Genomic DNA, 18,400 nt, shown 5'->3' with positions numbered 1-18,400 from the left:
CTATGGAAATGTCCACCTCTTGTGCAGAGTGGGCGGCTGTGTGGGTATCAGATGTATGTAAAGCAGCAACTTGAGCTTCTGCCTCCACTTTTATTTCACATTACATATTAAATGTGGTCCAACACTGAATTATATTTCGGTTCTTGTTATTAATATTGATTTGACACTGAGGTCAAGTGGTTCAGTGCGTGAGATTATTTTTTATTTATGTTCCACACCTATGAATGGGTATTTAGGGAAGCATGTTGAATGAATACAATTTGTTTCCTTTCCATACCGAACTTGGTCCACTTTAGTCTTTGTGTTGCTAATGAGAGGTATTTACTTGGGCTTACCTGTAGGAAGCTGGCTCTGCATATACTATACCAAAGTAAGGTATAGTGTGCACAGAGTCCAGGGATTCCCCAGAAGTATAACAGAGGCTAAATAAGGTAAGTACTAACACGACCCTCTCCCTGATTGGCTGGGTCCCCTGTTCTTCAAGATGGAGGGAACTGAGATGTGTGCTTCACCTCACCTCCCCTACCTGAGGGGTGGGGTTGGAAAAGGTGGGCACACCTCTCTTTTTAGCTTGGTTTTCTTGCCAATTCTACCGCCCAAAGTGGGGCCAGTACCGATGGGAGCCAGTTGCTAGGGGCAGCAAAAGGCAGGGACAGCTTCCAAAGGCGGTAGGCCTTTGAAGCTTCCCCTTTGTGGATCAGCCCATCCCGGGGGAGGAGGTATGACACATCTGCTCAGGATGAGCTTTGTTTCTGGACCCGGAGAGTAAACGTTCTCTACCCGGGGTCCAGAAACCTGTCTGGTGGTGGCAGGCAGCCCTAAAGGAATCGCACAATGGCCGGTCGTTTTTCCCGGTGCATCTCTAAGATGCCCTCATAGTGCATTTTACATTGAATCCCACACTGGCATCAGTGTGGGTTTAATGTGTTGAGAAGCTTGCTACCAAACTTCCCAGTTTTTAGTAAAGACATTATTGAGCTGTGGAGTTCGTAATGACCAACCCCCAGACCATATACTCTTTTGTGGCTTTACTACACTAACAGGGTCTTAAAAATGGACTTAAACACTGTAGGGGCACACGTCTCATGCCACTGTGCCCTCACCTGAGGGCTAGTGCACACTGCTATAGGGATGACTTACCGAAGCCTCAGGCAGTGGATTGTAGGCATGGCACACAGGGATGTGGGCCATGTCGACTGTTCACTTTTCTCTGCACCAAAACATGCAGCCTGCAATGGCAGTGTGTGGATGTTAAAGGTACAGGGCATCTAAGGGTGGCACAATAGGTGCTGCAGCCCTTAGCGGCCTTCTGTGGTTACAGTGATCTTGCTACCCATGGTACCTTTTACAAGGGGATTACCTGTGGCCAGGAATGTGTCAATTGTGGGTACAAAGGTACAGGGAAAGAACGCAGGCCATGGGAACCTGGCTGGCAGGGACCAGGGCACATCAAGTCAGGTGGCATCAGATGTCAGACAAAAAGTGGGGGGTAATCATGCAAACATGGGCACTTCCTTACAGTGATGCTCTGCTACCTGTGGAGGTAAAAGGTGATCTGACCTCCTACCAGGCTACTGTGTGCAGCAGAGGGAAAATGTGTGGTTTTGTAGAGTTTGCAGAGGGAATTACTGGGGATTGGGTAGTTTGTTGCCCCTGGGGGCCTTGGCGCTGATGGGAGGATCGCCGACCTCTGCCTCGAAACGTGTGGGAGGTCTGCTGTTGCAGAAGGAAGGTTTGAGGTGGCCTCTGCTGAAACCTTCTTCCAAAGCGTCGAAAGACGTGAAATTACTGGGGAAACTGCTGCGTAGCTAGTGCCAGTCCAAGGGTGCACACTGTTGCCTAGCTCTCCTAGAAGTGCTCCGAGGCTGAACCCACATTGTCTCTGAAGAGACATGTATCATCAAATGCATGTCCGTCAAGGACTGTTGCACATTGCTTGAGACCCTGTGGAGCAAATCCAAGCATGGCATCAAAGCACAACACTGATCCTGACTGCCCACCCCAAGCAGTCAGTAGTGTCCAGGCCAGAGCATATGACATATTTTGATGTGTCTTAACCATCATGTAAGATTTGCTGAAAATTAGTTCTGAGTTCATCCAGGGCTGCTGACAAGATTTCCACCATCAAATCCCAGCATGCATTGAAATGTCTTCCCAGGAGGCAGCTGGAGTTCACAGAGCATACAGCAAGACTAGCGGAGGAGAACATATGTTTGGCAAATGTCTCCATGCGTTGACTCTCTACCTGGCAGGGAGGTTGGAAAAGTGTTTGCGATGAGCCTGCTAGTACAGTCTGCACTGCCAGACACTCAGGTGTTGGGTGTTGCAGGGAAAAGGCTCGGTCTCCAGCGGTAGGTGTGGGTGTCCTGGCAATCTACCTGCCTTTGCCCAGGTGTCCAGCTGTGTGTCAAGTGAGGCCTCGTAAAAAGGCAGGAGGCGTTCCAGCGAGGACTGACCGAGCCGCATAATACTCCATTAGGATGATTGTCATGACCTCAGCGGTAGGCAGTTGTAGGTCTAGAACCTCCACTGCTCTCTGAATGAGCATAGTGAAGAAGGCAGTCTTTTCTGGTGAAGGGCCAGGAGTGGGTGAATGGAGGCCACTGTTAGGGGAGCTACTCAAGAACTGGCATCTTGAAGTTAAAAAATTCTCATCGAAATAAAACTAAGATTATTGTTAGGGGTCAGGCAGTTTGTGAGTCTGAATAAGCTAAAGAACGAGGTTGAGTCTTCGGTGGGGGTTGTGACAGATTTGCTTCAGGGTCTGTAAGGCTCACCCTCTGGTGTTGGTGCCAGCATCAATGGTCTGGCATTGGTCGTTGGGCCGTAAGGGTTATTGGGCTTGGCACTGGAATCAGGCCTGACACCTGAATGAGGTCGAGGGGCACATTTTGTGTCGGGGACAGATGTGCTGGCAGTAGACTGACTGAAGGCCCCTTGGATTCTTAGTGCCTGAACGCGCTCCATATGGATTTGGTAGGGTGCTGAACAACAGCAGCATGGCCTCTCTAGAGGTCTAGATTAGCTGTGGTGCTGCCCATGGACTGGGGAACTTAGGTTGCATAGCTATTCGGGCTAGGATGAGTTCTGAGGTCAAAGACAGAGTCTGCAACTTGGGAGGATACCGGGGATTGCGTTACTCCTCAAGGCGTGAGTAGCGGGACACAGGGAAGCTGTGCTTCAGCTTCTTATGTTTCTTCTTTGGAGACTTACCAGATGATTTTGATCTGAAGGACGAGTACTCGTAAGAACTCCCTCAAGAAACAGAACCCGACAAAGTCTTCCACTTTGGTGAAACTGAGCCACACATCACCAGGTACCGACATGAGGGAATTGCTTAAGAAAATACTTCAAATCTAGACTCATGCCTGAGAGTAATCACAAGGTGAGGATTCTGAGGTTAGCATTATCTATTAGAAACTCAAAGCTGGGTAAGGAATAAGAAGGAATAAGAAATGAAAAAAAGTCAAAAAGCCTGAGCACTACATTTGTTTAATGAGGCCTCCATTACTTTCCAATAGTAGGAAACATTTGTCATAAAGATGTGGATAAGTGGCATTTGCGAGAATAAGCCCCAGGATATTTCACCTAAATATGAAATATGTTCCACTGATGGATTTTTTTGGTGGCTTGTTTTTCTTCTGGTTACCATATTTTTCACCTGAATAATGCTGAACCTAGGAGGTAATTGTTCACAAGATGCTTAAAAAGTCTGGGACCTCACTCAGTACTTTTTCACTAGTTTTTATTTTGAGAATTCATATTTTTTTCTTTGTATGAGTAATTCTTCCAAACTACCTCCTCTGAGATTCTGCTTAATGTCTGTTAAATAGTCCATTTCACTTCCTCTTCTGTATGGTTTTGTGTTAGGAAATGACTAACTAAAGAAGCTGTCAGGACCTTGTACCTGAGCTGGGCTTTCATATTAGTTTAATTTTCACCTCTGACTTTGTGTGATCTTTGGAAGCTCTCTTTTGACAATACTCTTGTCATAATGCCTCCCACTACTCCTGACAAATGTTTTACAATTATTTGATAGTTGTACATATTTACGTTTGTATAGTGAGAGTTTTCACAAAAAGCTCTGATTCTAAAAGATTTCAGCCGATGATAATACCCTTTTGGGATACTGTAATTGAAACACACCTTTGTAAAAGAAAGTGAGAGTGAGCAAAAGAAAGATTGAGAGAGTGTGTGTTTGTGTGTTAATGGCCTAGTGGTTAGGAAATTCCAGAAACTAGAATGATGTCAGCCGGTGCTGGAGATACTCATTTAGCACAACACTAGGAAGCAGACTGCACAGTAACACATGCGGAAAAGATGCCATTGGGGAACTGTTGACCTTAATAAATTGCACAGGTTGAGCATCGAACTTGTATGTGATGTAAATACGTGCTTCCACTGGTGTTGACCTCCTTACCCACTAACTATTATTAACACTGGCATGATGTTAACAGTCTATGGATATACTTTCTCAGTTTGTCTTCGACAAAAATGTATTCTTATCAGGGATAAAAAAAACTCATCATAAATGGGTAGAATCAAATTGTCTCTCTATTTTGTTTATTTCGTGATACTTTCATGGCACTGCAGGATTGGGTTTTAAGCAGCCATATGTCAGTCAGATGAGATCCCAATCTTGGTGAGAATGTGTTTGACTGAATAAGACCAAACTGAGGCTTTAATAGTTCTTTTTCCATATTTATATTGCACATTTTCATATTTAGGGCACAGTTTGGGCTAGATTCAAAAAATAACCATAGGTCATTGGTCAGCATATTACCTTACCACGTAGTCATATGGCTTAAGTATTCACAGTCACATTATCAGCAACTCATTAAAAGTGAAACATACCGGTGCATCTTGATCCATGAGATAAGCACCATGCCCTTTACTGACAGCCTCCCTATACTCACGATGTGCCTCTTCCTTTTCTTTAACCTGCAAGAGAAGGACAATCATTACCATATGCAAAAGAACAAGAGGCACTCTGGGTGGCGAGTGAATGTATATTAAAAATGATAATTATCTAACAAGATAGAAAAAAAATGGAGTGTAAATTACTTTATTAACGTCTGAAAAGACCAGTGTTACTTTATCATAATAATAGATGGTATTTCACCTGCTTCAGATTCCTGCTGACTCTTCTCTTCTCCCTTTCACCCAGCCTGATTTCAAGGGTCCACCTCTAGTGCACCCTTTATATGTTCTCCTTTTTGTGATCCTCAAAACCTGCCCTTCACTACAATGCGTTTCAATGGGGTGCTATCATGTATATTGGTCCCAAGATAGCTGCCATCATTTTCTGGTTGAACTGCTTACAGCCAATCAGATCTCACCATGAGATCTGTGCTTAGGCTTCACCCAGATATACAAACTTGATTTTCCTATAATACCTTGCAAACTACTGAACGGTTTTACACCAAATAACAAAAAGCACAATCTGCAGATCAAAAGCTAGCTTTCTTCTAAATTTGGTGTTTGGTTCGGGCTGCAGGTAGATTCTATGGAAATTAAATTGGGAAATATACTTTTTTGAGCCCCCCTTTTTTGCCCTAGCTTGACAGATCGCTCCAGAATTTTCCATACAGAACTGGAATCACCAAGACACTTTTTGGGAAAAAGTTTGTTAAGATTTGTCAAGCGGCGCCAAAGTTATAGGCAAGTCAAAAAACGTTTTTCCTCAAGCTGTCTCATGAACAGACCTAACAGAAGAGTGTTTTCCCACAGACTCCCAGTTGCACACAATCATTGTTATGGGGCTACTGATTACAAAACAACTGTTTGACCTAAAGAATCATGCTGACAACAATAAAGGAAACTAATGTGTGGGTACAAAAGTAATGAGAAGCATGCGTATTTTGGCATGTATGCATCAGCAAAATGCTGTTGGTTGATCAAAATGTGACGGACAGCTCAGTGAGCCAATACCAGAAGGGAGCTCATCCAAGTGAGCCAATGGCAGTAGACGCTGGCCAATACTCCCTTTCCGTAAATGTATGAGGTAATCTGTGCCAACAATAACTCATGGAGACAGCTGTGCTCTCAAGCCAGACCTAGAAAGAGGGAATTCAACTGCTTAATTAAACACTAAAGGTGAAAGCAATTGGCAACCTTAAATAATTGAACAGTAATTGGAATAAAGAGGGATTTCTACCACAGTAAATTGGCTTCACTTTTCTTACCCTCCCCCAACTCTGACTGAAACAATATTAATAAGTAACAGTGTTCCAGCATCTACCAGCTCAGCATTAACACTATTCTATGATAAGCCTAAACTGCTCACCCACATTAGCAAAAATAAAGAATTTGGGATTATTAATGTAAGCCCTGTAAGCCAATAGGGGTTGTCTAGACTTTCTACATAGTATACCTTGTTGAAGAGATAAAATGGTCTGTCATGTCATCTACAAATAACAACACAAACCAGGGTAACTCATTAAGTACATTCCAGTCAATGATACATTTAGCCTTTTGGACTTCCTTACAAATTTGCCTAGACTACAAGAATACTTTTAATGGAGTACCTAAGAAGTAAACTAATGAGAGATTTGGAACTATGCTGGTCACCAATTCAGGATGGTACCAGGATGTCCCATTAGCCATTAACAAATGGTTCACTGTATTGTGGAATAATGTTTAGGATCATATAAATGACAGCTCATGTGAGTACATAAAAACATCTACATAGGACCAGAACATCTGTTCATGTCCTTTACTCTTGTTACAGAGGTCAGACGTCTTCTTTAGCAGGTAACACTGCTTAGCAAACTAAATAGTTCCTGCTGATACTTGTGTGTCCTGGAAGTCGCATGTGTCAGAACTGCATGTTTGTCAGGTTGATAGGCTGTGCACCAATAAGCTAGATAACAGTATACATTAACATTTATGCATCAATCTCTATGACAGAACATGCAAGGGGCAGAGGCGATACTTTATGTTGTACCCTGCACACAGAGACACTAGTAGCCTTGTAGTATTATTATAAGTCTTCTTTATTGGTTCCAGTTCAGGGTAGTATCAATCTCAGTTCAGCCATGTACCAGCTCCTACATCTCCTACACCAGCCCCACCAGGAACAGCCTGCCTAGCTGCTCAGCCCATCTCCAACTGTCACCACTCATCCTCACAGGTACCCAGGCATTCCATGAGCAGCTAGGAGGACCTAGGCTGATTACATATAAATGTAATATTTAGGATATAACGTTATCCCTTTCCTTTTAAAATGAAAACAAAAATTACAATTATAAAGAAAAGAACTTTACACACGAAAGCGGTAATGTTCATAACTCAGGGATGCAACTAAAAGTAAAACATCACAAAAGAGAGAACAATGCAAATCAAGAAAATATCGGCAAAATACGACATATAAAAACGTGCATCAATATCCTCCATCCTCCCTCATGAAAATTATTGAAACATTCAAAACATAAATCATTAAGTCACAAACAATGTTAAAACGCAGAGAAGAGAAACTAATAGAAACTTCGCCAGAGTATAAACACTGCGTACCTTTAGGCAGGAATAAAATTGTAAAGCAGTAATAATTACCAAGCAATAATAAACGCCAAGCAAGCAATAACCCCATCCTTCCCAAAAAAAATTAGAAAATAATGTAGTGAAGGGTGGAAACACCCAACACTAACACCCAAGGCCAGAAACAGAAAAACAAGGGTGAACCAACACCAAAATAGATGCACGTGTACCACAAATGGACCACATAAAGGGTACACACAGTGAGGCGCAGGGCGACTTGCACAAGACAACATCTGAAGCGCGAGGCGACTTACACAGGACAACATGTGACGCGCAGGTCGACTTACACACCACAACACCTGAAGTGCAGGGCGACTTACACAGGACAACACGTGAGGCACAGGGTGACTTACACACATTGATCACAACACAAAAACTCAAGTGTAATGTAACCACAACACATGGAGGTGGGAAACCATCCACCAAGACTAGAACCACCCTCATGTAAGGGATAAACTGTGATGTCCACCCACTAGGAGACTAGGACGTCCTAACCAATAAACAGCGTAAAACTGTGACAGCACGAAATATGAAACTTTTGATATTACCAATACAATTCCATATACTGTAGAACACTAGTGACTTGTGCCCCACGCTGGTGAGCGACCTCTCACCTGATAATTGTAGGATTTGAAACACCCTTGCGTAAGGGTACCTATGCATGCAACTAAACAAAACCCTTTTTGCATAAAAAATGACTTGCTGTAACAACATGAATATTCAAATAAGACAGGCAAAGACATTTCCATTAACTTCTGTTAATAGCCACACTATAACCAAAATTAGAAGAAACAAGGTCCTCCAGCGAGCGATGTCTCACATGAATTAAGTACAGACACTGAGCATTTGAAAAAGAGGCAATTAAATTTCTGGCAGTGCTCTACTGTGACCAACAGCTGCTTATCAGAATGCCCAAAATAAAAAGTCATATTAAAATGTTAAGACAGTAGCTAAAGTAGGTTTGCTGCAAAATGTCCACATCAGGTTCCTTTTTGTTGCGAAAGCGTTAATAGACCACAAGACACTCCATGTGAAAGAAATTAACTGGAAGAATGGAACCATGTGCGTGGAAACACAAATGAACAAAAGTACCTTATTTTGAGAACTTCTCAAACCGCATGTGAAAACTTGCTTAGTGTGCTCAAGCCGACTGTGAGCCCTGTAAGCGAAATTGAAGCAAAGGAAGAGTCAAATCGCAGGACATCTCTTCGCGCCTCACTTGCCACATTTACAAAAACGATTATGTTATGTTATGTTAAAAGGATTTTTACCGCGCACAGTCACCAGTCGGTTTCATGGCGCTCATAGACAAAGCAGGGAGGATAGGCAGTGAGGATTAATCGTAGGCAAGCTGGAAGAGATGGGTTTTAAGCAGTTTACCAAAGAAGGTGTAATCAGGGCAGAGTCGTATAGTTGAGGGAAGAGAATTCCAGGTTGAGGGGGCGAGAAAGGAAAAGCAGGAGCCACCATGTTTTTTCCGTTTGAACCTGGGGATGGTTAAAAGGTTGTGTGTAGAGGACCGAAGATTCCTCTGGGGAATGTGATGCTTGAGGCTGAGGGAAGTGAAGGCTGGGGCAAGGGCAAGGAGTGACTTAAAAACAGTACAGCCCAGTTTGAAAATGCATCGAGAGGCTACTGGGAGCCAGTGCAGTCTCCTCAGCAGGGGCGAGACATGTTGGTGGTTAGGCTGTTGAAAGACCAGTCTGGCCGCCTGATTTTGTACCAGCTGAAGCCGATGAAGGTGGTAGGCAGGAATCCCCACATATAGGGAGTTGGCATAGTCAATGCGGGAGGTGACAAGGGCCATGATGACAAGTATGAGAGCCTCGGTAGTGAGGAACCTTCGAATTTTACAAATTCTGAGCAGATGGTAGAAGCAAGCAGAAGTGACGGCGTTAATTTGAGGTCTCATGGCTAGATCACTAGAGATAATGACGCCAAGGCTCCTCACGGCATTGACAGGACAGGGTGGGGGGGCCAAGAGATTGGGGCCAAAAACTAGGGCTCCAGGGGTTGGAAGACCCTCCTGTCAATACCAACTCCGTCTTGCTGGGATTGAGCTTCAGTTGGCTAAAGTGCATCCACTCAGAGATGGCAAGCATAGTGGATTGGAAATTGGTGCAGGAAGAAGGGGAGGAGTCAATGGGGAAGATTAACTGTAAGTCATCCGCATAGTTGAAAATGGTAACGGGAGTGTGACGGAGAGAAACTAAGAGTGGTTGCATATAGAGATTAAATAAGAGGGGCGAAAGAGCAGAACCTTGGGGGACAGCACAGGAGAGGGAGGAATAGGGGGCAGAAAAAGTGGATAGATGAATCGATTGGGAACGCTGGTGCAAGAAGGAACTGATCCATGTCAAGGCCAAGCCCTGAATGCCCGCGTTTCTGACACGGTCGATCAAGATGGCGTGATCGACCGTGTCGAAAGCAGCCGACAGATCTAATAGAACAAGGGCCTGGGCCAAGTTCTTATCGGCACCTTGTCTCAGCGAGTCCATTACGGCCACGATGACAGCTTCCGTTGAGTGAGCCGGTCTAAACCCGGCCTGCTGGTCGTCAAGAAAGGAGGATTTTTCAATGAAAGCGCTGAGGCAACAGGTGACATAGGTCTCTAAAACTTTCCCCAAATAGGGGAGGAGGGAGATCGGTCGATAATTGCTCAGGACAGATGGATCAGCACCAGGCTTTTTAAGTATAGGTACAACAACTGCTTGTTTGAAAGCATCGGGGACGGAGCCTGTAGCAAGTGAGTTATTAAGAAGTGCTAGCGGGAGGGCCGGACAGGCCAAAAAGGCGGCTTTCAAGATTTGAGGGGGACAACAGTCATTAGGGGAGCCTGAACTGACCGCATGTAATAGGGAAGTGAATTCATACTGGGAAATGGGGGGGAATTCGTGCAGACAACAAGGATTCGCGGGAGGTAAGGGGCAAGCAATGGGTAAGGAAGAGGAAGGAATATTATTTTTGATGGTGATAATCTTATCAATAAAGAATGAGCTGAGGGAGTCAAAGAGAGCCTGTGAGGGTTGGGGTTGCGCAGTAACACGGTCGGGCAGGGAGAGTTCTTCTACAATTGAAAAAATATCCTTAGTTTTGGATGCTGAGCTAAGAATTTTCTGGGAGAAGTAGAAGGATTTGGCCGATAGGATAGATTTTTTGTACAAATTTAATAGGTCAATATAGGCAGTTTTTAATAGGGGATCGTAGTTACGCCTCCACCGGCGCTCAGCTTGTCTGAGGGCTGATTTATCCAGTTTGAGTTGGTCAGTAAACCAACACTGAGCATCATGCGGGCGTTTGATTTTGATGGTTCTCATCGGGGCGACAACATCGCTCGCCTGTATCAACCATGGATCAAGGATGGCTGTTTGAGTGGTAGTCATGGTCATGTCACTGGGGGTTGTAGTTCGCAATATAGAGTGGAAGTGAGAAATATCTGCTCGCTTCTAGTTGCGTGCCGTGAAGTTAGTGGTAGGTAGGGGACGGTTGGGCAAAATAAGTTCCAGTGAAAAGGAAATAAAGAAGTGATCTGACCAAGTACAAGGATAAACTAAGGAAAGGGAGATGTCGAGATTGGCCATCCACACTTGGTCGCGAATGTGACCTGTAGTGTGGGTTGCTACTGAAATGTGCTGATTACAGTTCAGGCCATGTAGAAGATCTGTAAATTCAGCAGACAAACTGCTTTCCCGGGAGTCCGATGGCCAGTAGTTAAAGTCGCCTATAATAAGTATTTTGGCAGAATTAATAACTAACCGGGAAATGAGGTCGCCGAATTGTAAGGAAAAGAGAGGCATATTATCAGGGGGGCGATAAACAAGGACACAAATGAAAGAGAATTTGAGGGAGGTGAATTTCAAAGTGAGAATGTCGGTGTTTGGAATGGAGGTAGTGACCAAGTTTGTGAAGTTGAATTGGGAGCGGATGATAGCAGCAACACCCCCACCCCTTCTGCCCATCACCCTGTTGGACTGTTAGATGTAGTAGCCCAAGGGGATGGCAGCGAGGATGTCGGGGGTGGAGTCATCTGTTAGCCAAGTCTCGGAAAGGAGAAGAATATCAATATTACTGTTGTCTAGCAGTTGGAAGACTTTAAGTTGATGCTTGGATAGCGAGCGAGTAATTAGGTAGACAACAGAGATAAGATGGGATGCTGGTGGGCCGTCCACAAATGACAGGGAGACAGAGTTGTTACAGGAAATGGGAGTGGGCCTGTCTGGGAGACTAGGGTGGGAGCAGTAAGATTTCAAAATGCCGCAAGTTTGAGCGATACCGGCGGCGCGGGGATCAAGGGGCCCAGGGCGTTGGAGGGAATAAAGGTCATGGAAGGAATACGTGGTGCGACGGACATAATGCGTGGCCGCTGGACGCGGCGGGCCGCAGACGGGCGCAGACGGGCTTAACTTAGGCGCAACTTCGGCGCGAAGTTGGCGCTTCCGCCAGGCCGCCATTTTATACAGATAGTGAAGTGAGCCACTAGACCGCTAACCTGCAAGGTGGAGAGGCAGGGCGGAAGTGATGTAAGGGGCAGGAAGTGGCGCTCGGTTGAACGACCCTCCGCACAAACGGCACAATGCCGGGGCGTAACGGGGTCAAGAGCGTGAGGAAGCAGGTAAGAAATTTGCCAAGCACTGTGCCCAGTAACACATACAAAAAACACTTTTACACTAGTAAATTCAATTTTAAAACACAGCTAGTAATCAGCTTGATGAATAGTCAATTAAAATCGGCAGCAGCACGAGCACACACCCGCAGCCTAAGTCGCCGCGTTTGTCTAAAGGAGGGAGCAGTTGTCACGCTAGAAATAGAAAAAGTACTGCAACCACTAGGCCGCTAACCTGCAAGGTGGAGAGGCAGGGCGGAAGTGGTGTTAGGGGCAGGAAGTGGCACTCGGTTGAACGACCCTCCGCACAAACGGCACAATGCCGGGGCGGAACGGGGTCAAGAGCGTGAGGAAGCAGGTAAGAAAGTTGCCAAGCACTGTGCCCAGTAACACATAACAAAAAACACTTTTACACTAGTAAATTCAATTTTAAAACATAGCTAGTAATCAGCTTGATGAAATAGTCAATTAAAATCGGCAGTAGCACGAGCACACACCCGCAGCCTAAGTCGCCGCGTTTGTCTAAAGGAGGGAGCAGTTGTCACGCTAGAAATAGAAAAGGTACTGCAGCCACTAGACCGCTAACCTGCAAGGTGGAGAGGCAGGGCGGAAGTGGGGTAAGGGGCAGGAAGTGGCGCTCGGTTGAACGACCCTCCGCACAAACGGCACAATGCCGGGGCGGAACGGGGTCAAGAGCGTGCGGAAACAGGTAAGAAAGTTGCCAATCACTGTGCCCAGTAACACATAACAAAAAACACTTTTACACTAGTAAATTTAATTTTAAAACACAGTTAGTAATCAGCTTGATGAAACCGTCAATTAAAATCGGCAGCAGCACGAGCACACATCCGCAGCCTAAGTCGCCGCGTTTGCGTTTGATAAAAGCGTGGTTAGCATAACAAAGCAGCGTAGTTGGCAACTCGTAGGAACATATACAGAACCAGCAAAGTGGAAAGAACATAGCAGCGGCCAGCCACAAGATAGCAGCACGTTTACAGTCGTCCTGCCGGATGGTTAACGGCACGTCTGTGCATCCGGCTTCCTGAGGCGGCAGAATCCAGTGAACATGGTGGAACGTCACAAAGATACTAGGAGACATAAGGAGGTAAGGGAATGACGCTCCCATTCATTTTCAAACCACTAAGAGGCAGTTGAACAGAAATTGTAAAACGCTACCTGAGAAAAGTTAAAACGATAGAATGCCTCACCTCACAAGTTTAAAACAGGCATGTGGGCATTTACTCCGGTATCCAGCAGCACAGCACGTAGCATCTAGTAGTGCAGTGTGTCACCATACAATTAAGCAGAAGTGCGCAGCTGTTGCACAGTTGACAGGAACCACCATCGCTGGTCATGAAATGCAGACCAATGCAATTCTCACGCTCCAAGCACATAAATGTAAAATTAGCACAGCTCAAACACCAATATTTTATCCTTCTGTGCAGTTTCTCATTGCAGTGCCCAAACATGTGCCAAACAACTGAATATGTACAACTGTTGTAAGCAAGCTGACTGCTTTACTAAATGCTGAGCTGTGCCTACTCCTGCAATCCTCACACCACAGTGGGAGCAGTGAAAAACACTTCACTGAGACCATTTTGCCAACATGTAGACCCACATCGTCCCTGTGTGGTACCTGTGAATTACTTTCACTGAGTAAGTCTATAACTCACATCTTGAACAGCCACCATTCCTTTACGCTGTAGATACATCCATACGGCAGATACAAAAGGAAGAGGTAGGGTGAAACTTAGTCCAGACATACCCTAACATAAAGACCATACCTGTGGTCAAATCCATGGAGCAAGTTTAGGCTGGTCAAACACAGTAGTTGGGGCCGTTCAATGACATGGACACTGGTGGGGCTGGCTTGCCTGTTGCTCCAACCAAGACGCTCTTTACCTTTTTATGGTTAATATCTTCCATCAAGGTTCTCATGTTTCTTTTGATCTCTTGGTTTCTATTGTCTTGATTTCTCCTAGTTTCTGTTACATCCTTGTTGAAGACACTTGAGTCCAGATCCCATCCTCGTCGTCAAAATAAATGTTGTACCCTGCACACAGAGCCACTAGTAGCCTTGTAATGTTATTATAAGTCTTCTTTATTGGTTCCAGTTCAGGGTAGTATCAATCTCAGTTCAGCCATGTACCAGCTCCTACATCTCCTACACCAGCCCCACCAGGAGCAGCCTGCTAGCTGCTCAGCCCATCTCCAACTGTCACCACTCATCCACACAGGCACCCAGGCATTCCAATCCAATCCAATCCAAAAATTCTTTATTTTGGTCTATTAGACCATAAAAGATACAATAAAAACATTCAACATTAAAAACATTAAAAACATTAAAAAGAACATTCCCTTGTACAAAGAACATTACATAAAAATTAAGTTCCTTGGAAGACTATTCATGAGAGGGAATACATTCCAGTTCATGTCAATGCTCAGTCTTTTAAAAGTTTATTCCTTATCTGTCACATGGCCATTATGTATTTGGCAACTGCAAAGACTATGTATGGCAGAGTGCTAGTTTTCAGTATTCTATAGGAATTCAAATGGCTTCGTATGCCCAAATTCCTACATAATGGCACAAGCCAGTATTTCCTTGGTCTATTGTAGGCTGGGCAGAAAAACAAGACATGAATTTCCTCCTCATCATGATTACTACACCCCGGACAGATTTTGTCGTCACTCTTTGTCCATTTGCAGGTAAAAGTTTTAATGGGCAAAATGCCTAACCTCCATTGGATGAATGGTTTTCGTGCTAAAATGGGGAAAATAGTGTCCAAGAAACCTTCAAATGATAAGAATTTTTGGAATTCAAAAAGCGATCTGTTAAGATGCCGTTATTGGGTGCGGACACCTGAGTACGTAAACTTTTTTCCTTATGTATTTCCACCAGTCTTTTGCGGGAGACCCTTTGGCAACCTTGTTCGGGAACCTCCCATAACTCCTGAAGTCTCAGACGATACAGTTCTTTCTTAATGAAGACCAACCAGGGAATTTTATCACGCTTGTTCAAGTTCATTACATGGATGAGGTCTGGCCTGTAATGAGCAAGCTTGCTTGTGGACCAAAGCCTGTGCCAGAATCTTAAGGGCTTTAATTCCAGATCCTCAGCTATAGAAGGGAGACCTACATTTAATCTCAAGGGGAGCAAGGGTGTGCCACGGGGGAGAGCTAGGAGACGTCTGAGGAAATTATTTTCTACACTAAGAAGTTCTTTCCCTGCTTTATGCCCCCATAGCTCACTACCATAAGTAGCGGCCGCTTTGGCTTGAGTTTTATACATTTCTTTTGCCGGGCTAATCGGTTTGAAGGTAGAAGTGTTTGCAACCTTCAAAATTGCATCAGACAATTGACATAGCTTTAGCCGGGATCTTGCTATTTGGGGGTCCCAGGATAGATTCTCATGTAGGGTTACACCCAAATACTGGAAGGTTTTAACCCTTTCCAGTCTTGCTGTGCCCAAGGATGGGTTAGGTCTAGTTTTAGGGGAGGGGTTGAATATCATGAAATTAGTCTTCTCTGTATTGATCTCAAGACCATTTTGTCTACAGAAAAGACCAAATCCATCTAGGATCCGCTGGATCCCCATCAGTGATTTGGAAAGCAGGAGGGTATCATCGGCGAACATAATAGCCGGTACCCTCCTGCCTGCCAGGAAGGGAGCGTCGTTGTCCCTAACATTGTCAAGATGGGATATGACACTGTTAACATAGAGGCAAAACAGGGTTGGCGCCAAAACGCAACCCTGTCTTACCCCTCTAAGGACTTGGAACCTGGATGACGACGCTCCATCCCTCCCACACCTAACCTGTGCAAAATTACTGGTGTGGAGCCTAACTATGGCGTGTACCAGATGGGTAGGAACACCCAACTCCTTTAGGACCTCCCACAATTTCTTGCGGGGAACCAGGTCAAAGGCTGACCTCAGGTCCACGAACACCATGTACAGCCTCCCCCCCTCTATCCTCACAGTTTTCCAGTAGAGGAGAACGAGGCGGAAGATCTGGTCCATGGTGGACGTGTTCTTCCTGATGCCAGCCTGGAGGGGACTCAGTATTTCATTTTCCTCCATCTAATCCAGAAGGTGGTCCAAGAGAAGGCGGGAAAATAGTTTTTGGGGGACATCTATGAGGCTGATCGGCCTGTAGTTGGCTGGGAGAAGAGGAGAGCCCTTTTTGAAAATAGGCACTATCTCCGCCCCCAGCCAAGTACAGGGGATCTCCATACCTCCCGCGATGGAATTAAACAAAATGAGGCGGTACGGGCCCCATATCTCTGGATGGTATCTGAAAAGATCACCAGGCAATCTATCCAGTCCCGGGGCCTTCCCCTTCGCCAACCTCTCTATTGCACTGACCACCTCACCGAGGGTAAATTCTAATCCGGCTACAGGGTTGGACGTAACATCCAGGTCTACATCATTGGCAAATTCAGAGATATCTTGGTACAATTTGCCAAAGTGTTCTTCCCAAACGGAAGATGCAATGTTTGACTCCACTGCAGCTTTTGGTTCTCCTGTGCCTGTGTTTACCAAAGACCAAAATTTTCTAGGGTCCCTTGCTTCTAGCGCCATGGAGAGATCCTGCCATCTGTTCCAATCCCATTCCGACCTTGCCACTGCCATGGCTTCCCTATATTTCTGCCTAAGCTCAGCGACCTTACCCTTTTCAGAACCTGCTTTTATCGTAGCTATCAACTCTGTCTTGATCTTTCTACAGGTAGAGTTATACCAGGTTGAAGTTCGAGTCTTTTTCTTCCGTGGAACTACCACAGGAAAAAAAACATCACCAAGAGCTCCCACTAGGTCTACATGGATTTGGGCAACTTTCTCATTGTAGTTTGGTGGTCTGGGCTGATTAATTAGTACATTTAGTTAATTTAGCTTAGTGAGTGCTAATTCATAGATTTTAGTTATACTCTCTTCTGAATTAACCAATTTCCCCCATTTTACCCTACGTCTATTGGAGCTAAGAACCAAGTTCCCCAGATCTTCACTAGGATTATCAGGTAGTGAACCAACCACAGGTGCTGGATGCACCATATCTAATAAAAGTGCATTGTGGTCGCTGTCTGTTCTTACGATTACCCTAAAATCCTGTACCTTAGACCACAGACCAATATCCACAAAGATATAGTCCAGCCTCGATTCATGGTCCTTCCTGTTGAAGGTACACGATGAAGGGGTATCAGAAGGAGTGCGTCCATTACATGCCCTTAGCGCAAAATTTAATGTTAGGGACATAATTTGCACTGCAAGAGGGGACCAGGATTTAGGATGGGGGGATTGACATGGCGCTACACCCCAAAAATCATCTTCAGCAGTAAGGGCACCCTCCCGTAAACCTTCCAGTGGTTCAAAGTGGCAGTTGAAGTCTCCGCCCATCACTATCTTACAATCAGTGGGGAGTTGGCCCAAGAATAACGAAAGATCTTCTAATGTGGGTGACTCCATAGACACACTGACTGGGCGAGAGTAGACATTAATAATTGCCAGATTTAACACATTAGGCCACTTAAGTAGAACACACTATGTCTTGCGAGAACGTCGGTACATTCTCAGCATTACACCCAATGTGACTAGCTACCCAGACCGCCAAACCACCCGAGGGCCTCCCTTTACCACTCCACCTGGCTTTAATTTCGAAAACTGCATACCCTGCTTTGCACAAGGGTTCCCTGGCCCATGTCTCTTGGAAAAGACAGATATCGCTACTACCAACTAGCGAGTCCCAGTCATTTGTATGTAGTTTATTAACAATACCCGCCACATTCCATGAGAGGATCTTGAAGGTTTCGGCTGGAGGTTTTAATCCCAGCCCCCCAGTTTTCTCTGGTTCAATTTCCGGTGGTGAAACTGCTGGCCCTTGCAATGATGTTTCCAAGAGGGATAAGGCAGTGGGTGTTAAGTTAGGACCAGTCGGAACTACAGGAGTTGGGCTGTGACCAAGTAAATTACAAGGTAAGTTACTTACTCGGTCCGGGAAACAAGGAAGAGTTGGGCCTTCCTGGGGGGATTGATCAATTTCTCGAGTAATAACACCAGTATCGCCTACAGATTCACTGACGATACTTTGGGTACATCGCAAGGATGCACCCTTTCGAAGTCAATCGACCTGATCAAGGCAGCTGAATCTGTTAGGATGTTCATAGGTGCCATAATTTATTTATTTATTTATTTTTTGCACTTATAATGCGCGCAGATACCCACAAAGGGTTTCCCGGCGCAACAGATGTGAGAGCTGAAAAAACAACCGA

The 18,400-nt window shown here is 45.0% G+C and overlaps 1 protein-coding gene across 4 annotated transcripts in view; it reads right to left on the bottom strand.

The window, feature by feature from the left end:
- Nucleotides 1-18,400, bottom strand: part of PARP4 (poly(ADP-ribose) polymerase family member 4) — a 2,216,130-nt gene that overhangs the window by 1,644,607 nt on the left and 553,123 nt on the right. For all 4 annotated transcript variants that reach the window (XM_078657066.1, XM_078657067.1, XM_078657068.1 and 1 more), the window contains one exon: nucleotides 4,855-4,941. In XM_078657066.1, coding sequence (XP_078513192.1) covers nucleotides 4,855-4,941 — 87 coding nt within the window. The remainder of the gene's footprint in view (nucleotides 1-4,854; nucleotides 4,942-18,400) is intronic.

Source organism: Lissotriton helveticus, chromosome 8 (genome assembly GCF_964261635.1).
Source record: "Lissotriton helveticus chromosome 8, aLisHel1.1, whole genome shotgun sequence".
In the NCBI taxonomy this organism is placed as follows: Eukaryota; Metazoa; Chordata; class Amphibia; order Caudata; family Salamandridae; genus Lissotriton; species Lissotriton helveticus.
This window is presented reverse-complemented; position numbering and strand designations above follow the sequence as displayed.